The sequence below is a fragment of the Blennius ocellaris genome (genome assembly GCF_963422515.1).
Source record: "Blennius ocellaris genome assembly, chromosome: 22".
NCBI lineage: Eukaryota > Metazoa > Chordata > Actinopteri > Blenniiformes > Blenniidae > Blennius > Blennius ocellaris.
In genome coordinates this window covers 12567401-12590514 of record NC_137671.1, presented here as the reverse complement: position 1 = coordinate 12590514, position 23114 = coordinate 12567401, and the positions used below count along the sequence as shown (strand labels likewise).

At 39.7% G+C, this 23114-nt stretch overlaps 2 protein-coding genes across 5 annotated transcripts; both read left to right on the top strand.

The window, feature by feature from the left end:
• The first annotated feature begins 3696 nt into the window (after nucleotides 1-3696).
• On the top strand, nucleotides 3697-5965 carry LOC308146281 (E3 ubiquitin-protein ligase TRIM47-like). Its single transcript, XM_080518024.1, has 2 exons — nucleotides 3697-3768; nucleotides 4012-5965. Exon 2 carries the CDS (start codon nucleotides 4014-4016, stop codon nucleotides 5376-5378), a length of 1365 nt encoding a protein of 454 aa, XP_080374150.1. The 5' UTR covers nucleotides 3697-3768; nucleotides 4012-4013; the 3' UTR covers nucleotides 5379-5965.
• A 3495-nt stretch (nucleotides 5966-9460) lies between these two features.
• LOC308146176 (protein arginine N-methyltransferase 8-B) lies at nucleotides 9461-22471 on the top strand (the record flags this gene model as incomplete). Of its 4 annotated transcripts, none has more annotated exons than XM_080517870.1 (10): nucleotides 9461-9529; nucleotides 10192-10407; nucleotides 11896-12051; nucleotides 12794-12857; nucleotides 14585-14727; nucleotides 15066-15153; nucleotides 16481-16596; nucleotides 19476-19626; nucleotides 21169-21290; nucleotides 22388-22471. In XM_080517870.1, the coding sequence occupies 10 exons, from the start codon at nucleotides 9461-9463 to the stop codon at nucleotides 22469-22471; spliced, it is 1209 nt and encodes a 402-aa protein (XP_080373996.1). The 4 variants fall into 4 exon arrangements, with proteins under 4 accessions (XP_080373996.1, XP_080373995.1, XP_080373994.1 ...); XM_080517869.1 differs by having other exon boundaries at nucleotides 10189-10407; XM_080517868.1 differs by having other exon boundaries at nucleotides 10186-10407.
• Between the last annotated feature and the right edge of the window lie 643 nt (nucleotides 22472-23114).

Sequence of the window (23114 nt, the reverse complement as noted above, 5' to 3'; positions counted from 1 at the left end):
AAAAAAAATGAAGACTATAGACAAAATATATCACACCACATCAAATAGATTTTTTTAAAATAAAAAAATACAATATACTCCTGAAATGCATTATATATAAAAGAATACATTTCAGAAAATGTGCAGTATATAACACAGTGTGGGCTCAGAATAGGCTGAAATCGTCAATGGATATGGAATGTGCATGAAGAAGCTGGTTGGATAGATCACAGGCTATTCAACAGATGCTATAAAGAAGGGGTTTTACTATTAATGACAAATATTTTTCTTACATTATTCTTTTAAACTTTTGAAAAAGTTGGGACCAGGGCATAAAATGGTCAAAAACATCTGTGGGATTTTGGATTTTCACTTAAAAAGTTTTAGAAAATCATGTGATCTATGTCACAATATGAACATATTTATGAATGGGTTAATAATATGACAAATAATAGCTTTGTAGAGCAGCAAAATCTTTCATAAGTAAAGCTTGGAAGCAAAAAATAGCAGAAAACAATGTTCTTCAATATTCTTTTAAGTAATTATATATTATCAGTGCCCCATTGTGAAAATAATGTTGTTGTTGTTTGTTCCTCTTTTCTTTTTGATAACTGGCTGCTATAATAACAAAAATTTCCCTATTGTGGGACATGAACAGAATGGGATCTAAAACGAATCATTGCTTGGTGTTCATTCACAGTTTATGTAACAAATACACAAAAATGAATAAAACCTTCATGATTTAAAATACAATGTAATATCAATATAAAATCGGCTTCACCGAAACATATTTGCAGTATGAATTGCTTATTTTATTTGGCTCAGACTCTTCTGACGGCCTGTGAAGGGCCCATTGTAGTTAACAATGAGAGCCACAGAGACGGAAATGGAGCTGCACCACAAGAGAGGCCGAATACCACAGTCATGAACAGCCTAACCTTGGTTACAATGTAACCACACTCCCCCTGAAGAATTTCCCAATGAGGTGTACAACATGAAGAAACGCAAACACAGAGAGGAAAAGCTCCCGAGTTCTTTCTGTTGACTGGGATACACCTCGTCACGAGTCACAATTTTAATATTGCTCTGTTTAAGTCAGTTGTTTATACGATTAAGCAGAGCAGTGACCTCACAGGGAGACACAGGAAGTTGGTATCCCATACCCGTTTGAGTGAAGATATTCTAATAATTAAAGCAGAGCAACATGTGCCAAACAAACGAGAAATAAGTAGAAAAATAAATGACTCTTAATGAATTTGAAAATAACTATTTATAAGAAATAAAACCCAATATTATCTTTTAAATGTAGAAAATTAAAACATGTGTTCTATCTGATGCTTCATTACTTAGTTTATCATTGATAATAAAACTGCAAAAGTGAAGAAGATATACCATAGTGCTTCCAGGGGTGTCAACCGTAAGGCAAATGTATATAATTTAAAATGTTTTTTAAATGTTGAAGCCTGTTGTTCTATGTGCGATTATATAGCTGAGAAACTTGCTTTTCCAGATTACATGTCTGTTCTTGGTCTTGGAGTTTGTGAAATTCATTTCTAAATAAATGTGACTTACGGTCTAGTGTGACTTATTTGCATTTTTTTTCCTCTTCATAGTGCATTTCTTGACTGATGTGACTGCTACTCTGGAGTTATAGTCCAGAAATGTGGTTATGTTTTGTCATTTAAGGACAAAATGCTCCAAAATTGCATATGACCCATTTGTTTTCTTTAATAGATTTTGGATTATGATTTCTAAGTTACTTTCATAAAAACAAAATCTAAATATTTTTTTGCAGCATTTGAGACGGTAGAATGAAATAGTTTATTTTCATTGCGATCATTTTTCATCCGAGCAAGACATACAACCAACGTAGTAGACTCATGAGCGTGTTCTTGCTTGTTTTTCCACCTCAGTAATCCAATATGCTTGGAAGCTATTAGTAGTAGGGGATGGCTGCAGGACTCTGCAGCGGTCACCTGCGCTGGCGACAATCAGTCGACCAGAACAGCATTACCAAGCACAGGATGTAATCCATCAGGTCAGGCTTTCCCCAGTAACCATCATCTGACCGGTGCATGAAAGCACTGCCGAATACCAAGACATTTGACTGAGTAAAGAACAAAAAAAAAAAAAAAACACAACACAACAATGAAAATCTGATGGCAAAGGTTAAGCCATTAGGCTCTTCTTTGTAGTGGCTGACCTCTTGTGGCCACATTCACCTGGACACCACATGACAGCCTGGCTTCTTCAAAGAGAAAGTAGGTAGACATAATCAGCAGTACTAGAGGAATCTAAAATGTCTGCAGCACAACTGAAGCGAATGACAGGTGCACTCTATAAGGGGACACAGCAATGCCACTGTGCGATAAATGAAACGGAAAACAAGATCATTTTGGGGGGAAATGGACGAATAACTGATGGGAGATGAGAGCACTTTGATATCGTGGATGTTCAATATACATTCCTCGTGTCTCACAGCATCAACGCACGCGCGCGCACACACACACACCCACACACACACACACACGCACACGCACAAAATAACAACAAGAGGATGTTAAACTGCAAAAATGAGCAACATGATGCAGTAAAGGGAATGAAGTGGAGGTAATGCCTAAGATATTCACTTTACCTTGTGCACCGTCCACCTTTCCTCACATGTGTATCACAGGTGTGTCAAGTGTAACATCTGTTTTTTTGTTTGTTTTGTTTTTTATTTTGGGGGTAGAATCTTAATTCAATGGCTGTTGGTTGTGTTCAGGCAGTGTCTGTGTTGGCTTGAACCAGAAAGAGAAAACAACTCATTAAGAAGTCAGTTCAAATATCAAGTTAAAAACAATATTTATTAAAGATAATCAAGTTCAATTTAAGAAACAATGAAGCCAATGATGGTGTACTTAACACCCAGCATCACATACATTTACATACAAATATCAGAGACATTCATCCATTCAAATGGCAGCAAATCTTCTCCCACCCTCTTGGCACTGGTTTTTCATAGTTGTATTTATTCTGTCCCATAAAGCATTTCAATGTATCTGCTCAAAAGGAAATAGTCAGTGTCAAAAATCATTAACAGGAGTTTGATTCCAATAATATATACACTTTTCCTTAAAGGTTGTATTTCAGTAAAGTTGCGACAGGCACAAGTGTCCCTTGTGCCTATGCAGTGCTCTTTTATTTCTCCAGGTAGACTCTTTCTCCAAGGTCAATTTATCTTTGAATCTATCCAACTCTTTAATTCACAAGGTTTTCAGCACACCTAATCACATTTTTGTGATGCAATGTGTCCTAAAGAATGACCCTGACAGTGGAAAACCTCACAGCATGAAGACAGGAGCAACTGACAAATAATTAAGTTGAAATAAACAAACGTGATTCGATTTCAAATCCTGAATTTGTGTTCAATTTCAGTATACAAGATACGTGTCAGTATTGTGTTGCACTTTCTGTCTTGTGTTTCATTTAGTTGTGGCCTGCTGGTGCTTAGATGACAGAGTCAGTAGAGTTTTCTAGGGAGATGGAAGTGCTGGACTTAAAAACAAAACACATGAAAAACAATAACCTCCAAACTGTCGGGCTGAACTATAACCCCTAGCTTTTTATTAGGGACAGTGTGAATAGAGTCTACTCTAAAGAGTTAACTGCAATCAGGAAATGGGGCAGGAGTGATCAGCAGGGGAGGGACTTCTTCACTTCCTCTTCGTGTTGAAACGAAACTTAAGGAATCAGTTCAGTTTTAACAGACAAAACTGGTTTTGCTCTGCTGCTGTTGCGACTTTGCAAGTAAGCTTTTCTTTACTTACCTTGTTTATTATTAGAACACGTTGTTTTAAACTTGCTTGTCTTTATAAATTGTACACTTCCTTAACAAATAATCCGTGTTCATTAATCCTGACTAACACTATGCTGGAGTGTTGCCCAGACTGAATCTTTGATTATGATTGTTGCACATGTCAAAACAAGTAAAAGATATAATTAGACTATTTATGACTGACTGTTTTTCTCCTTTTACTTATTTTTGTTCAGATATGGCAACCGCCAGCAGTTTACTCTCAGAAGACAGGTTCCTGTGCTCAATATGTCTGGGGGTATTTACCCAGCCAGTGTCGACGCCATGTGGACATAACTTCTGCTGCGAATGCATTCACGCCTATTGGGACAGGAGCCTGATTTGCCAGTGTCCATTTTGCAAAAAGACATTTGCTTCAAGACCTGAGCTCCAAGTCAACACCACCATGTCTGAATTGGCTGCTGAAGTTGCAAAGATGGTACAAGTCGAGGCCTCTTCTTCGGACCCAAACCCTCAAGAACAAGCGACGATTCTTTGCGACATCTGCTCAGAGATCAAACACAAGGCTGTCAAATCTTGTCTGGTGTGCCTCATGTGTTTCTGTGAAGTCCACCTCGAGCCTCATCACAGGGTTTCTGTTCTCAAGGGTCACAAACTGATAGAGCCCATCAGTCACCTTGATGAGAAATTGTGCCAAAAGCACAGCAAGTTAACAGAACTGTACTGTCGGACTAATCAGGCCTTTATTTGTGTCATGTGTTTGAAAACGGAGCACAGGAGTCACAATGTTGTCTCAGTAGAGGAGCAATATGAAGCAATGATGGTTACAAAAGGTGAGGCGATGGCAGATATCCAAAGCATGATACAGTCAACATCTGATAAGATCGGTCAGATAAAAAATGCAATTGATGTCAGCCAGAAGGAGGCTGAAATGGTGAAGCGAGCCACTGTGCAGGTGTTTGACGACTTTGTTCGGTGTATTGAGAAAAACAAGACTGAGCTTGTGGAGGTGATCGAGGAGAGGCAAAAAGCGACAAAGCAAACGGCAGAAGGTTTTCTCAAAGAACTAAGGGCAGAACTCGGCGAGCTCAAAAGCCGGAGCAGCGAGCTCGAGCAGTTGTCAAAATCTGAAGACCATCATTGTTTTCTCCAGAACTTTTCAACCTTTCCTTTGCTTTCAAAGAAAGACTGGACCAACATGAGTGTAAAGTCTGACATGGGTTTTGATGCAGTGAGGCAGAGCATGAGCCAGGTCAAACAGAAAGCTGATGAAATCATGGAAACGATTCCTGAAATCAAAATGAGACGGAGGGGAGCGCGTGTGCTGGATGTGACTCCAGACACCGAACAAAAACCACTCATATTCCCAAAATTCATGATCCAAGACAAAAAAGTTCAGAGAGAGCGTGTGGTAGATGTGCCTCTGGAGAAAGCACAAAAACCACTTTTCAGGCACCCAGAAAAAAAACAAGCTGTAATTGAAACTAAACAGGGCCTTTGCAATGTCCCAATGCATGTCCCTGTGGGGTTCAAATTAAAGAAGACGGAAGAGGCGAAGTCGAGAGCATACTATATAGAGCCTTTTGAGGATTTATTTGACTAACCTTAACTATACATGTGAGGAGCAGTATAAAGAGTAGTTGGTATAAAGTATAAATACATTTTGGGAAAAGAGGCCTGAGAAGGGAGTCTGACTTTGAGGTGCTGGTAAAAGAAAACACTAAGTGGGCACTCAGGGTGTTGATCAACATGGAAACAAACTTGTATTACCTGTGCCTCAATTGTGTTGAAATACTTACAAAATACGCTTGGAACTAAGTGAATAGGGGGTCTCGTCAGTTAACTTTAATGCACTATTTTGTTTATCTTTACGTGACATTATTAATATGCTATGCTGTTTTGTAATGGGCAAGGGTACAAATGTTCAAGTTTAATGTGGATCCAGTTTCTAAGGTGTATCCGTTGCTTTTTTTCTTTTTGGTTTATTTTACACATTGTTATCATTAAGAGTAGTTCTAAGAATACACAATACTGTAGACAAGTATGGAAATAATGTCATTACTGTTTGATCTATAACAAACATAGCTGAAAGCCATCCATAATTTATCAGATGGTAATTTGTACAAAGGGTGAGCACTCAGAGGGAAAGAAATATGTGAGCTAATTATCTTTTTTTTTCTGCTTTCTTGTTCTGCACAATGACTGTAAACAAAGTGCTTTGCTACATTTAACAAGTCATTTGAATAAACGACATTTTTCTGGACTCATTCTTTTTGTTCTTTCCTAATGTTTGTTTTGATATTGGAGTCATGGTTGTAAATCAGTGAAGGACAACTCTTCTGTGTGTAATTTGGACACGACTCAAACTGTTAGCAGGGTCGTCACACGGTAGCTTAGAAATAAAAGGACTTTTTGTCTCTATACTATTTTACAATGACAGATGGAAAACTCAATACAGGTTTTGTATATAAATCTAAAGCTCTTGGCAAAGACAAAGCTTTGAACAAATGCAAATGAAAACGATCTGGAGGGTCATTGTGGTTATGTAAATTCCAATAATTAACTTTAAATAAATGCTACTATAGATCAAATCAGCAGCCTTTGTGCTATATTTGTCCAGCTTTAATATTGCATTGTGTTGTAAAGGCTCCTGGTATGAATGAGTTTAAATGAGCTCAGGCTACCTGCAGTGGTAAATTATGGAGGTTTATGCTGGAACTCAGTGGAGTGGCGTCACATCTTTTTGTCATGTTTGCAGCTTTGTGAGGCTTCAAAATCAATCGATAGTATTCTGCCCACTGCTTTCACTTCTGACTCCTGCCTGTGTGCTCCTGCCCCCACACTGATTTGTGCGTGCGATAAAGTGGATGCACACATTATCTTCGAGTGTGATGCGTGGGCCAATGTTCTTAAGCAGCGCTGATGGAGCTCACCAATAACTGTGACTAAAAACCCAGCATGTTTCATTGTGCTTGGGCTTTTATTCGTGGAAAATTAGCACATGTTCACTGCAATAAATGTAATTTTATAATTGTGCTACCGAATCTCGTGATCTCTAATGGAATGAGCAGGAAAGCAATGAAAGAAGTGTAGATTTTAAGTCTGCAATATCCTCATTTTGATGAGGGAGAATTAATCATTGTTTGAATCACAACTGCATGTTTGTGTAGTATCTTTAAATACCAGGTAGATGAGTATCAAGTATGTAAAGACATATGAACACATGATTTAAGGTCAGCTCAACATTATGTTAATGCCAGTGTCTTCCTGAACAGAAAAAAAGTCAGATTTATGACCTGAAGCAGCACTGGAGGAGGCTGTGAATGCTGGATGGCTTCTGGAACAAAAATATTAAAATATCCAGTCATGTTGCTCTCAAACAGATTTAAAGTGCTTGTCGGAGCCATGCCACAATCAGAGATGTCACAGTAGGTGTTGTGATTTTTGCAGCCAATGAAAATCGCCTGCTGGGGCTTCACTGATTGGGATGAGGAGGGTGAGTAGTGTGCTTATAAGTTTCAGACAAGAGTGCAAAAAGTTGTTTGTTGAACCATAATAAGAGCTGTGCAGCATGTTTTGAACACAAGTTTGCACAGCGGTGCAAGAATATATCCAATTCAATTTCACCTTGTGTGTAGAGTTAGTGCATTTCACCAGTCCCAAAACAGACATATAAGATTATATTGACCTCAATTAAATGAGAGGTTGTCTCTCTGTGCTTGTTCTGTAATTAACCAGTTACCCCTCCTGTGTGTAACCTGCATGTAACCTTATTAACTCATAGTCAGCCGAGATCAGCGTCACTGCCTCTTGACCATCATTTGGATAAAGCAGTAAAGAAGATGGATTGAGCCGCTTTCCTTAAAAAGCGACACATTTTGACATTTTCAAATACATGTGTCAGCATGTAAACAATTTAAACACATTCAATCCTTCATTGGAAAACAGAGTGTATTTGGAAATGTCCACATTTTTTAAATTTTCACAGTAAATTGAAGAAAATCACAGGTGATCATGTTGATCGGGGTGTCAAACATAAAGCCTGTGGGTCAAAACCACTCTGCAACAAGTTACAATCCGGCTCATCAAACCACTAAATATTGAAGAAAACTCAACTATATATGTAAGATCGTAAGGCATGCATAATGGACATAAACAATTTTTTGACACATCACTGTACCAGAAGGCATCATTAACATTGAATTTATGTTGAGGTTGTAGTAATTTAGAGTATAAATAGTTTTTTGCCAAAAAAAAAAGAAATTTTCATCACAAACTTTGTTTACATTTGAAGGTTATTATGACACTATACCGGTCCAGTCCATGCAGGATGAAATTGGGCTGTTTGTGGCACCAGAACAAAAATGTGTTTGACACCCCTGGTGCATAGTCTCACATTGAGAGAGGTGGGGCTGTTGTGTTTTGCGTTTTGCCTTAGTGAAGAATATCTTTCTTTGAGCTTGAAAATACCCCCAAAGAAAGAATTTAAAAATTGATCTTGGACTGAAAAACTGAAGATGAAGATCTTTAAGACAAATTTTCAACAGACCCTTGCTTAATAAGTTCTTTTTTGCAAACAATGCATTACAGAGTAGGTGGGTGGCACTCAGTTTTGTTTTGTTTATTCATTTATAATTATAAATATACAAACAGATCGTTTGATTCTGTGTCAGTTTCATGATTTCCATTGTATTTATCTACTTTTCGATTGTATTTACACAAGTGGTACATTGGGGTGTTTATACTACTATCTAGTACTCTCTGTGATCAAATCTTGTAACTCCAAGTATTTGAAGGAGAGCACAGCCCTTAATGTACAGGATATATCGCAGGAGAAAGCCATCGAAAGCATCAAACCCATCAAACACCTATGTTACATAAGCGAACGGATGAGAAGCTCAGAGCGTGGGATCGTTTACTGTGAGAAAGTCCGCTTTGAGAGGACACGTGCCTCTGAATACCACGTTATTTATTATTATTATTGTTATTGTTATTATATATTGGGTTTTGTGACAGTTGGAGTACATTTTGTTGTTTGTTTTTTTGGCCACCGTTCATTTCATCTGCAGGTCTCGACCGTGCGTTATCGCAGGAGAGCGCGCGCTCCCACTCGGTGCCCCCTGCAAGTTTCCCCGAAGGAAAGCCATCGGGAATTACGCTGGAAGGACTTTCCACTGCACACAAGGACGTGGGAGTTTATCGGCTTCCAGTGTGAGACTCACAATTCTGAGAGATGGGGAGTATTTCCTGGAGTTTTGTTGCTGATGATGCGTAACTGGGATCCAGCAGCTTCATTAGACCGGCGCGCACGCTTTTTTTTTTTTTTTTTTAATGGATGGATTGACTCCTGCTGATACCAAACCCACAACCTTCCAGTCGCCACACAGTCTCCCAAGCAATAGACTGCTCTTCGACACCGAGTCGACCCACCACAACAACCTGTATCCGACATCCTCAGTATGGATAAGCGAACATTTCGCTTTGCGCAAATCCATTTCACAACTTTTCCCCGAAGAATGGCTTTAAACCAAAATGCTTGAAACTGTCATAGATTGATCCAATTATGGATGTCGGCTCTAGACTGGATCAAGTGACACATTCTGTGGTTTAGTGTTATTTTTTGTGTTAGGATTGCACATCCTGCGAACAGTTGAAAGAGTTGTAGCCTAAATCTCGTCGGCTCTCATGGGACTGAGGCATTCGTCGCGTTGTTTGCTGCTACGGCGGAAGATGGCGGAGGCGGACAGCTCGGAGGTAGGGACCTTGTAGTGTCCTGTACCTGGACACTCTCGGCTCACTCATATTTCTCCACCATCAAAACATTTGATTTAAAAAAAAAATGCGGAAAAAAAAATCAAGTATATCCTGTTTTACTATAGCGATCACTTTTAGAATCCGTGTTATACACGTTTACCGTGCAAAGCAGGAAAGCTCACTTCCTCGTGTCCTGCAGAGCTTATCGAAACAGACTCGTGCATGCATGTTGCAGAAAATATACTGAAAAATGAAGGTTAAACGATGCGCTGTGGATGTTGTATGGACGCATTGGACGTGGTCATGTCCGCTGTCCTTGGTGCTGAAACGGAGCCCGCACGCTTCCCGTGAATGAAGGGTGCAGCACGTGAGCTCCAGATCAAGTTTCCTGCCGATCTACATGCACGGATTTAATGCAGTTTTAAGTATTTTTTTCAATTTTAATTTTAATTTTCACCGGCTGTCGTTGGCTGCTCTTGCATTGTTTCAGCGAGCCTGCACGGGGAGGCACGTCTCCACTCACTCAGCGCACCGCGTTGTCTTGGAATTGCCCCCACCGCCTCTTAATGACTCCCGTTGAATTCATTACAGCCTTTAATGTGCAAATTACAGCATAAACTCTATCAATTCCTTTCATTACTCCTTCTCAACAGCGGCAGCAGCCTGTCATGCCCCCCCTCTCTCAGTCTGCCCAGCCCTCCCCACTGCCTAAACCAGTGCCTACTACCCACCATGTGCCCTGCGTCCCCCACGCGCCTCGTGTAGCAGCTCTGGCCACCTGTCCTGGTCGAGGCAAGATCGCCAAGTTCATCAGCCCGGAGGACATGACTTCACGGGACTACTACTTCGACTCCTATGCCCACTTTGGCATCCACGAGGTGGGCACACCAGGCTGAGAAACAGCAGCATGATTAGAGGGAAAGAATAAAACCAGATGGTCCTTTCTGGTAACCCCCCCCCCCCCCAAAAAAAAAAAAAAAGATTAAATCTTGTTAGTCTGGCTTTCTGAGGAACACAATATGTGAACTTCAACTTAGGTTGATTTATTTCCTTAATGTCCATGGAGAGATCAAGTTAAGTTAATAAATAAATGACATCTTCAACTACCTTGAGGTCATTTCAACATGTTGACACACCTTTATTAGGTAGGAAGTCTGGCAACAAAGGAAAGCTAAAATCAAGCAAACTTCCATCAAACAGACCAAAATTAAGGCTAAGGAACAGTTTCCAGAGATTTCAAGGCTTGTAGTGCTTCAGCATGAGTGTGGGATTTTAAAAGCTCCTCCTTCATTTATTTCTTAATTGACAAATATTATTGTGCATTAAGGATATTAACCCAAATGTAAAGCTACATATACCTCAGGGGTGGCTGCATCAACAAAGCAGCATTATGTTAGAGGATTAAGTGAGAAGGAGCAAAGTATGAATACATCATTACTTACTTAAGCTTCTTGCTCTCAGGTAGCTGTATTTCACTTGAGTAAATCCATTTTCTCACAATGTTTCTTCTTTTAATTTTGGTCCTTACATATGAATCCAGATAAGTGTATTTTGTACATTTCGTAGTCCAAATACTTGCTTGGTACATGTATGAGCAGGACTGAACGTGATAAATGTCATAACTAAAGAGAGGGAAAATCAGCCATATTAATGAATACTTTTAGAGTAAAACACAAACAGCAAATTCATTGCAGGAGAAGCTCAAAAGAGGTGACAGCCTTTTACTTTATGATTTACATTTTTATTGTGGTTAATACAGAAAGAAAGAACACTTTTCTATCACTAACAAGAACAGCAACCACTCTATGATTGAGAGTGACAATGAAGTTGTAAGAATGATGTGTCCACTTCAGTATCTACAATGAACTGATAAAGGAGGAGCCCCACTAATGACCTTGATATGTGCAGGAGAGATAGTGAAGAAGTTTGGGGGACATACAGGCCTTTTTAATAGTGCCTTAATTTAGCATGTGGGTCAGGTTTTTTGTGAGCTTGCAGACAAAAAGGGTGTCCTGATTAGAAGAGAGCAAAGCAAGAAAGAAGGAAAGTGGGATGTGTGAATGGGCTCTGGGAGATGGATATCAAGCGGTCCCCAAAGGCTTTGTGTTGTACTCCTGTCTATTTCAAGAATCTCTGCCACTGTCACTGAGGCTTTTGGCCTAAATACTGTCCTTTATTTCTCATTACACATGAAGAATAATGCTTTCACGTGCAGTAAGCCCCTGCATTTAGTGTAATGCGCGTCCCTCTATAAGTCAATTATGTAATATGTTTATTCCTCGGAGAATATGCATGAATCTTAATATTCTTTGGGTATCCATTTATAGGTGTAACAATTACGTGTCACTGTTTTATCCTCAACACAGGAGATGCTGAAAGATGAAGTGCGGACGCTGACCTATCGCAATGCCATGTACCACAACAAGCATGTGTTCAAAGACAAAATCGTCCTGGATGTCGGCAGCGGGACGGGGATCCTTTCTATGTTTGCCGCCAATGCCGGTGCCAAGCACGTGTATGGGGTGAGATATGAAGTGGCTTCATCAGGACATGTTTTCATACTCTCCTGTTATCTTTGTTTAACTCCTAATGAGAGACGAAAGCCACACGCTTATTTAGTGTCCAAATTGATATAAGATGGATGAATTATTTTTATCTCTCAATATCAAACATATGCACGAACACATACATGCAAGTATGCCTGTCTTTTTAAAATTCACCCTAAGGGCCAGTTCAGCCAGGAAACTGGCAATTTCCTTAAGACAGCCTCACGCACAGAAGCAATAAGAGACATCTGGCCTTAGTTTGAGTCACAGGTTATGCATTACCAGCAGCGTCTCCCACCGTTCTGCATGATTCATATACTGCATTACACTTATAGATGGCAGAGCAAAATTATGTATTAGTTTTCATGCAGGGCCGAGTCTGAGCCGAACGACCAGGGATATGAGTGTTGAGATAGATTAGCAGGGTTTGATTAAATGTGTCCTTTCCATATTACCCCAAAGGTGAATCTTCTAATATAGGAGGAGTAACGTTAGAAGAAACCCTTGCTGATCATGTTCATTGTTTCTTTCTCTGACTTTTCAACAAAGATATTTTTCCATGAGTTGAGACATTGATTAAAAGTGCATTTTATAAGAACACAAACCAATAAATGATGCAGTAATGGGGTGATTTCAATATCCAATAATATATTATGGCAACAAGGAGTTTGGAAGACAATTTAAAAAGATGCATGGCTTTTGTCATTTTTGCCTACAGATTGAATGTTCAAGTATATCTGAATATTCAGAGAAGATTATCAAATCAAATCATCTACACAATGGTAAGTTGAAGTGAATTTCCATTTTCTTCTGCTTTTTTTTTTTTTAATCTATGTTTGAATGCAGAACTGTGCCAAGACATCTGGATCAGAAGAAGCGTGAAAAATCCACATATACCCATCAGTGCGGTCACACTTGACAATATTAGTAACAGTTCTGATGCTTAACTGACTGCTGATCTCTGATGTCAGATAATCATAATCTTTGCCATCAATCAGAATCTCCTCAATGGTGCCGATTACTATTGTAAAAAGCCACCGTGACCTTCACAAGTGAAAGACCGGCAGCTTATGAGTGACTTTATATCCTGCACATTTGACTATACTCCAGCTTTAGATAATCAGCTAATCACCTCTGTAAGCCATGCAGGAATTAAAACGGAAATGCTATTTATATTTCAGAAATGCATGGATCTTTACATTTTTCTGTAATAACTGCAAATAACATCCATGCATCCATCGATTCCATGTTACACGGGGCTTGAGCTAAACTATGAGTGAAGGTACACCCTGAAGTAATAATAATAAATAATACATTAAATTTCTAATGCACTTTTCATTTAATGACCTCAAAGTGCTACAGGTCATCAGTCCATCACTACTAATAAGAACCAATCACAATTCCAATGCTCGTAGTTTAGTAGCAAGAATATACATTTGGAAACTAACTCTGTTATTCACCTCACAACAGCATGTCAATGATGTTCTTTGTCCAATTACTAACATAAATATCCACAAAAAATAATGAAATATGTGTAAAGTAGATTCACTCTACACTGTAATGATGCCTATTGGCAATACCTCTGTTAGAAAGTCTGTCGAGTTCCTTTTTAGTAGTTTTGTTATGTTTGGCTCAGAGGACATCTCAAAACGTGTTCATTTTATTGGAGCAAACCAAAAACCCAAACGACCAAAATCATAAAGTCTTTGAGATCACAACAGCTAACAATGAGACACAGGAAAAGCCCAGACGCACAGAAAGACAGATGAACCATTAAGCAGAACACACAGAAGATGCCCAATATAAACTGCAGCCACCAGGTGAAGACAATCACACACTCAGGCACAGGTGAAACTCATCAGGACAGGAAGCAGCAATCAGACACGAAGAGGAAAAGTCAAGGAGCCTGAAATGAGACACAGCATTAGAATCACAAAACAACACAAGAAAGAGATTGTGAACCATAGCAACTTTGGCTTTGGCAGAATGTAAAAAAAAAAAAAAAATCAACAAACAAGCCATTGAAAAAAAAAACCCCAACTTATTTACCAAAAGCTTTGTCATAATGAAGAGGTTGTTGACAGAAATTCAACAGAAAACAGTTTGTTTTTTCCCCCCGACAGTGCTTCCAGAACAGCTTTAAATAACATGGTATTAGATTCCTGGTCAGGTTTTCTTTTTTTTTTTTTTCCTGGGTTAGTAGTGTTTTGTCTTTAATAAGAATTCGTGTTCCTTTTTGGAATCTCTTGCCGTATATTTGCAAAGCATGGGTCACAGATCAGAATGGAAAATGAAAAATAACCCCAAAAAAACAAGACAAATAGAGTGCATGAATAAAACATTATGGTACAAGACAAGAAGACTAATTAAGCTGTACTAATTTACTGTGATCCCAAAGCATCGGAACCGTGCCACCCAAGAATGGAGCCATTGTCCGATTTGCATTAATGTGATGAAGAAGCTGTGAAGTAATTGGTTGCCTACTGTTTCCTGATTCTTCCCACCGCAGTCATTACCATCTTCAAGGGCAAGGTAGAAGAGGTGGAGCTGCCCGTGGAAAAGGTGGACATCATCATCTCCGAGTGGATGGGCTACTGCCTCTTCTACGAGTCAATGCTCAACACCGTCATCTTCGCCAGGGACAAGTGGCTGGTACGATGCTGCTGCTGTTGCTGTGGCAGCTTGGCAGAGTTGAGCTTGGCTTACCGTTTGTATTGCTGGCTTGAAAAATAAGGTCTTTTGACACATAAATAATCCGGACAGTGAAGAAGTAGAGGATTCATTATACGCTTGCATGCATGTGTCGGCTGCCCAGATGCTGAGGTCACACATGAATGATCTGTTGTCTAACCTCGGTATCTGTCCGCGGGCTTTAAGCGCCACACTTGTGATCTTATATTACATGCCAGGTGCGCGGACAATAAAGATGATAGATGGCTGCCTTTGATTGTGTGCACGTTGGATACCTGAAGCTATTTTATTGTGTTCAGAAACCTGGTGGCCTGATGTTCCCCGACAGAGCAGCGCTCTACGTGGTAGCCATCGAGGACAGGCAGTACAAGGACTTTAAGATTCATTGTGAGTAATCATTTTAAATTTATCACCGTTTTCTTTAAAGTTTTTGCCAAGTCATCGCTTCCTTCTGTTCTTCTCTCTGCCGTGCAGCATAACAAATGAATCATGCAGATAAAGTGAAATATGAATGGGTCCACTTTATAGATTCCAAAGTTTTAACCAACAAGCCTATATAAGTCTTACTCTTCCAGCCTTAGTGTGAGGTTCAGTCACTATCAAGCGTTTGAGCTGTTAATGTTTTATCATTCTCACTATCTCATTGCAGCATGCTTAAAGCCGAGCAGCTAAGGTTTAATATTGCCTATATATATCGGAGGTAGAGTCAAAATGAAGAAAACTGCATAGCCACAAAATTAGTGCATCACGAAAGAAAATATTATGCACAACTAAACGACCTATCAGGTCTGGTTGGTCATCTACATGAATTAATAAAATCACCTCAATAAAAAAGAACCAATAAAGTTATTTCCACATTAATAAATGCGTTTTTGCTTGCAGCTACTATGCAGAAGCTGGTCTGTATCTTCAATACGATGCCTAAATGGTGTTTTCACAAGCTAAAAACAAATTATCCATAAGTTACCACACAGAAACGTATTATAAACATGTCTTAGAAAGTAGCTCTGAGAATAGTTAATTCACTGTTCCTTCATTTGCTTGCTGTCCCAAACTCACTCCGTGTTCAAATAGCTATCACAGCTGGAGATCTGCATTAATCCTGTGATCCAGATCAAAGCCCCAATATTAAACATGCCACTCACACAAGCAACATACATCGGCATTAACTCTAGAACGATCAGCTTGGCTGAGTAAGTCTTTGCTGCACAGGTGGCCGTGCCTGCTTCTTTCATTCAGCCATTCACATAGAGAAACCTCCTTCCACACAAATCCCAAAAGAATCCAGTCTGCTGAGACCTTCACGTTATTATTTTTAGTTTCCTTGCGTTGGTGGCACATTCCACCTTCTCGTCGTACAGACTTAGCGTTTGGCCTCCTGACAAAGCCAGGTGGAGACAGGGAAAGAGGGAATGGGGGAGGAAAGGGGCGCTTGGTATATTTTCTGCCTACATTTTAATGAAAAAGGGCTGGCAGCCATGGTGGTGGAGGAAGAGGAGGCAGCGGGCAATTTATTTTTGGGACACATAGGTCTTTCTCCACATTGATTTTAAATAGAAAGTCTGACTGTGCGAGTGCAGGGACAGTTTTGTTTTTCTCCACTCAGTGTTAAGTGTTCCGTTATATTTTCTATGCTATTTTTTTTTTTTGCAAGCACCAAGACACTTTTTGCATGTTTACCTCCTGTACTTTATATATGTTTTTGTGTACACAGGGTGGGAAAACGTGTATGGGTTCGACATGAGTTGTATTCGCAACGTGGCCATCAAAGAGCCTCTGGTCGATGTGGTAGATCCAAAGCAGGTGGTGACCAATGCCTGCCTCCTCAAGGTTTGTCTTTTGTCTTTTCACACAAATGCATGTGTGGAGTCACACTGACATTGTCTTGGACTTCACTGACATTTTCTCAAAAAGTTATAGTCGGAGGGGGGGGGGGCAGAAGACGTGTACAATTATGACCCCTTTTAGACACTTTAGAGGCGTGGGATTGTTTTAAACTATGGGGTTTATTCCTAGATTGTCAAAATTAAAAGTCAAACAACATAAAGACACTTTCTCGGATGTCTTTCAGGATGTTCCTGCTTCTGTGTGTTGGGGAGAGTGGGTGTGAGACAGGGTTTGGCTTCACTGTGGTGTTTAAGAGAATCGGAGAAGAGAGTTAAATCCCATGTTGCCAAAACAATTCCAATTTCCAAATATCAAAGTATCAAAATGTTATGGTCGTTAAAAAAACAAAAAAAGACAGAAATCCCATTAGAAAATAAAATGAGACCGCTCCAATCCTCCAAAAAACTACACAACTGAACTTCTCTGGCCAACCATGAAACAAAGGCAAACATAAAAGGTAAAAGCTCCCAAGTAGCTCCTTTATACAAATTGCCATCCAATAAATTCCTGCAAAAACTCAAAGTTCTCAGATGCACAAAAATGTAATCACTGTATTCCACAGCAGAGTAAACCAGCACCAGAAGCCTTATGGATAAATAAACTCGAGATCTGAAAGAAGACGGGTGCAAAACAGGGAGACAAGAAGAGACAGGTCTCTTTCTGAGTGATAAGTCAGTGGAAACACTAAATGTACAGACCCATCCAGAGCTAATATTGCTGTGGAGTGCTCAATAATGGATCCTGTTTGATGGCACATTAGATGTGTGTGGAGAACAACACGGAACACCACTAAAAAATGCTATAAAAGGATTCATGGCATCATTAATCCATCTGGTTTTGTGTCCAACTTTCACTCTGGTGCCAAATGAAACCTGAAAGCATTCTAATGTGTGCGCAAACACTTCACAAGCCATCATCAATCTATTTAAAAAAAACATGTAAATATGGAAGGGCTGAGAAGGTCAACTAATGTAGGACGTGGAGAGAAGGTGAAAAATGTGGCGTTTCTCACATAGTTGTAATGTTGGAAATGTCATTTCAGGGGAAGGATCAACAGTCCATATATGATTTGCTCAAACAGACATAGACAACCTTAAAACTGCATTTTTACTGTGTCCTGTCAAGGAAGCTAAAGTCTAAAACTACCACTAAAGCATGTATCAACAACATCCCATTCATTTCTGAATGCTCTCCTTCAGAGAATGTAAAAGTCGTTTTTGTCCCGTTGTTTAATTTTTTGGGGTACTCAACACAATGAGAAGGAATCTGTGGTGAATCAATGAGCACCAACATCCTATTAATATATGAAGCAAAATAAGATTAGAACTTTTTTTCCCCCCCATCTATCTTTTGCACATAGCCCATTGTTTCACTTCCCCAAAATAAACACATTTTTGTGTTTTTGAAACCAACAAACAGACAGGTATCGCTGTACACTCTCTGCCCACCGAGGCTATTTTCGAGAACATAATAGAGGTTTCTCGCGAGCTGTAATAGTCTCCGGCTCCATTCCCATTCTTGGGTGATACAACAACAAGCTTGTCTTTCAACTCACAAATGAAAAAGAGGATGAGAGCATTCAGGGAGGTGATAGCTTTTTTTTTTTTTTTTCCTCCAGCTTCACCTCTCTTGTCATTGTGGCCTCTATTACACTGCTTCGTATCATGTTTCTTTCTATTTTATGTAACCGATATCGCCATTCCTAATCTTTTATCTCCAGCGTCATATGCTCCTTTCTCTGTCCTTATCAGTCACGTCTTCTTCCTTTTCATCTATTTCTCACGTTCCTTGATTTAAACAATGTCAGGCCTCACTAGTCTGAGCGAATAGAGAGGTCACACTTGGTCTCGCCCCCCCCACTCTGCAATGGCGAAATGTCACATAAGCGGGCATTGAGTCAGTGAGAATGAAATGGACTCTCCATCACTTTGATAAGCGACGGTGCTCCCTTTGTGCCCAGAGAGGCGTTTTATGTGCGAGGAGAGTAGTGCCGGCCACTAGTTAGTTACCGACACGCTTGTCTGAAGATTCATTCTCACTTGCCTGCATCTCTTTCACACCTTGATGATTCGCTCGTTTTGTCCCGTTACCACGAGTTTCACCCGGTCTTTTGTCAAACTGCCAGTCACTCCTCACATGCTAAAATTACATAGTGTCCCCCGAAGGGCTTTTTTTTTTTTCTTTTCCACTCGCCTGCTACAATTTGCTGTATACGATACTGGCCCGACGTGTTTGGAAAGGACAGAGGTGCTAAATCACGCCACATGGCCAAGTGATCTGCAGCTCAGTGGGCTGGGAGAGATGAACAGGTTGCAGTGAGAAATCCCATCCTGTCTCCTTAAATACCACATCATCTACATGTGAAAGCAGAAACGCACCTGCTACTCTTCTATTTTGGAGCTTACAGCGAGTGAACAAAATGTAGCTCTGTCCATAAGGCTGCGCTTGATATAACACACACACACACATACACACAAACATACAGCCCCCCCCCCTCCTCCCTTTGTAGAATGGCAGGAGGACACCCACACAGCATGTGTACTGTGAGCAGCCTTCATTTGCCAGCAGTGATTCAACCTGTGGGCTTTTCACACACATGCTCATAAACCGTGGTGAGCAATCTGAAAGGATTGACATATACTGCATGTGAGCGAGCGGTGGCACCTTGTGCCCACTTGATCGAATGCATGTGTTTCCACGCTCCTGTAGTACAAATCGTCATTTGAAAAGAGCCAAGATCTCTTGACACATCTGAGCGACACAAAGCATGACAACATAAACCGTTTTGTGTGTGCGTGTGTGTGTGATTTTGTTTTTAATAGGAAGTGGACATCTACACTGTGAAGCCAGAGGATCTGTCCTTTACCTCAGCCTTCTGCCTGCAGATCCAGCGCAATGATTACGTCCATGCTCTCGTCACCTATTTCAACATCGAGTTCACCAAATGTCACAAGAAGACTGGTTTCTCCACCGGTAATAATTCCATTGTCACATCCTACACGATTACACAAACATACTGTTGTTTTGTAGCTATAAAGTTAATGTCATTATGGTATCTAATTGTTGAGGTGAATACATGTCGTATCCAGTAAACTGGAGGTCGTTTAATTCGGATTGTTTTACTGAAACATATTCACAGGTATGGCAACAGAAGAAAAACAGAAAACTGATATATTAAAAAAAAAGCACATTTTATGTTTACTGCTAGGGAAAAATATGAGTGCCCAGAAAATTCTGATCATTTTGGTTTTGTCTGGCTTATTGAGCTTGCTTTCACAGAAAAAAAGCTCTGCTCCTGTGTTTACTTCATCTTAAACTGCACTTTTCTTTTCTTTGTGCATTGACCTTTGTATGAAATGATCTTCTCTTGAAGAAACATAAAGGGAAAGAGATTTAACTACTTTTGCATTCAGCCTGAAACACATCGTTGCCTCAGGGTTCCAGTTGCCTTTTCTATTTAATTCCACGCCGTCTGGAGCAGAGGAGGTAGAATCCACTGCAAGATTTGTTAAAAGAGATTTAAAAAAATGGGGTCTGAAGTTATAAGAACGTGTTATGACAGCATAAAGGAGCTCATAAAGGATACTGGTACACCAACAGTGTGGCTAATTTGCAAACCAGTGACTCTGGAGTTCAATATCTTAAAAGTCAGAACCAGTTTGGAAGACAAACTTTATTGACTTAGGTGAGAAACTGAAGTCTATTTTCTTGCTTTAAATCACAACCTTTAAAAAAAAAAAATGAAACCATATTCCTTTCAAGACCACCACAAGACCAAAGAGAGGCACATCTTTTCTGTTATTTGGGTCAATCAAACCCGTCAGATGTGATGTCCTCAGATTATTACCAGAACATTTCAAGGTTTTAGTACCTGAGATACATCAAACAGACAACTGTCAAGTCCAGCAAGTTCACATTCAGCCTTCCCTGCAGCGAGTTGATCGTTTTTTTGCCCCCCCCCCCCCAGCAGTAAATCAGTGAGTATTAAAGATGGGGAAGTGCACTTCACTTCCCCATCTTAGCTCTTGGCTACACCCTGCTGGCGTTACATGAGCCAAACTGACACCGGCGCCAACCGAACCGCTGACATGCTGTTTAAGAACACCTCTTATAGTGAGAGTAGCTCTGCTGTTACGTAAGCTCATGTTAATACATTCATACATCCACTCCTTACATAATGTGGTGTAGAGGAGGTTCTATGTTTGGCTCCGTCTGTTGGGCCTAAGGAGTTCGCTCCTATCTGCTTCTGTACTTCTGCCACTGGGTGAGTGAATTTTAGCCACTTTGCTGTTGAATATTCTCCCGCCTCAGGCGGGTTAGTATCCATCAGTCGTGTCCTGCAAATCACATCATTCCCCTCAACTCCCTTTAACTCCACTTTCCACCTTGCTTCTCTCTTCTGCTCAACCTTGTTTCACCTTCTCTCTTTTTGTGTTTCTTCCTCTGGCTATCATCTTCTTCATGATCTTTCACGCTGCTCTTTTCTGCCTTCACCTCCTCCTGTCCTATCTTTAGCTCCAGATGCTGCCAGCACGCACTGGAAGCAGACAGTGTTTTATTTAGAAGACTATTTAACTGTCAAGAAGGGCGAGGAGATCTTCGGCAGCGTTGCTGTCCGGCCCAATGAGAAGAATGTGGTAAGACATTGACCGATAACGTGTACTTAAGAGACCCAATAATGCAATAATTTGCCATTAATATAATAAAATAGTTTAAAAAGATGTACAACAATTATTGAAAAAGAATGCTGCATAGTATGTTTCTTCAATGAACGAATATGAAGATTATACCTGTATCTGGTGAGTGCACAAGAACTGCAGAAAAAAAAATAGAATTCGCCAAGAAATGCCGTATTATTGACATATTATTGCATTATTCCCTGCAGTTATTACATCTTACTTCAATAATGTAATACTTTATAAGCTAAATGTAATTGCAACACATTCCTTTTATTGCACTACTGGAAAATATTGTAACAATTGTTATTATGTTATTGGCTTTATTCCATTTAAATGAATATGTTATAGACTGTTATTACATTACTGGCCATTATTCCATTATTGCTTATTACAGGGAGCATTATTAAATACTCTTAAATCCTGTGTAAAATAGTAATACTTTTGTCGTATCAACATATTACAGTGAGTATAAAAAATACAGTATTTAAGACTCTTTGCCCTAAGATAGAGACTTACAATGTTAAATTATAGCAACATTAAGCTTTTTTCTGGGCCAGTGTCTGCACACCGAGCCCTCGTTGGATCTTTAGATGTCCTGCGGAGTTACGATTACCAAAGGTTTGATACTTTTGGAAAATATTTTCATTCCCTCTCTGCTAGAGGATTAGATGAGAGCAATGAGCACTCCCACACTTTTCCATTTAAAAAACAAACAAATAAACAAAAAAAACATGCCTACAAATAGCAACCAGTTAATTTTGTTTATCACAAAGACAAGAAACATTGGCAGTCGTGGACGTTACTGGTTCCAGTAAGAAAGATGCCAGCACATAACCCTCTAAAAAACTTCTTTTTTTTTTTTTTTGTTGCTTGGATTAAATATAAAAAGTGTTAATTAGTGGACAATCAAAAGCCTAGCAGGCAGATGTGGTTCAGCACAGCCACGATAGCTCGTCCCCCTTCCACTTTTAATAAGTGATTTAATAGAAAACTGGACTTCGTCTATGTTAATTTATCCTGGGTGTTTGTTTTTTTTTTGTTGTTTTTTTTTCTAGCGTGACCTGGAGTTTACCCTGGAGCTCGACTTCAAAGGACAGCTATGTGAGGCAGCCATTTCCCATGACTATAAAATGCGTTAAACAGGGGCCCCGGGTGTGGATCAGCCTTTAGCCCCTCCGGACTACAACTACAGAGGGCAAAGCGATGCACCAGACCAGACACCACCAAGCCAGCGTCTATGTGATGTCGTCACGATCGGCATGTACCTTATCAGCAATAGTGCCGCCACCCGTCCCACCCTCGATCGGCTCGGGCACATCGTTGAATGTAACATCCTCCATTAACTTGACAGCCCTCCCAATGCTAATTTCTGGGAATTTAATTATTTTGATGATGGAATTATAACTATTTATGAGTCTTTATTTTAGTAGTAGTAGAGCTAATTAAGAAGTCTGATGGGTCACAAAACAATAATTTCCTGCTTTTTCCTTTAATTGTTTGTTAAGGTTTATTGTGTACTGTATAATTGTATAGAAAGTACTGTGATTAATTGCATTTCATTTTTATTTTTGCATGTAAAACTGAGTTAAGTGATTTCAGGAAAGAAAGAAAAAAAGATTGAGCTGTAATTTATTTATTTGTTCCAACTGATGAAAATTCAGAACTTTGGTGCCAGAATAAAACAAGAAACAGCAACTTCTGAAGGGTAACAAACAAATGCAATTTACCACGTCGGTTTGGAGCACAGCCGAACGAAGAGTATGAAAAATGTTGAATGTGATG

Excerpts from the sequence above, each read along its gene's own strand:
- LOC308146281 (XM_080518024.1), top strand. The coding sequence starts at position 4,014 with ATGGCAACCGCCAGCAGTTTACTCTCAGAAGACAGGTTCCTGTGCTCA.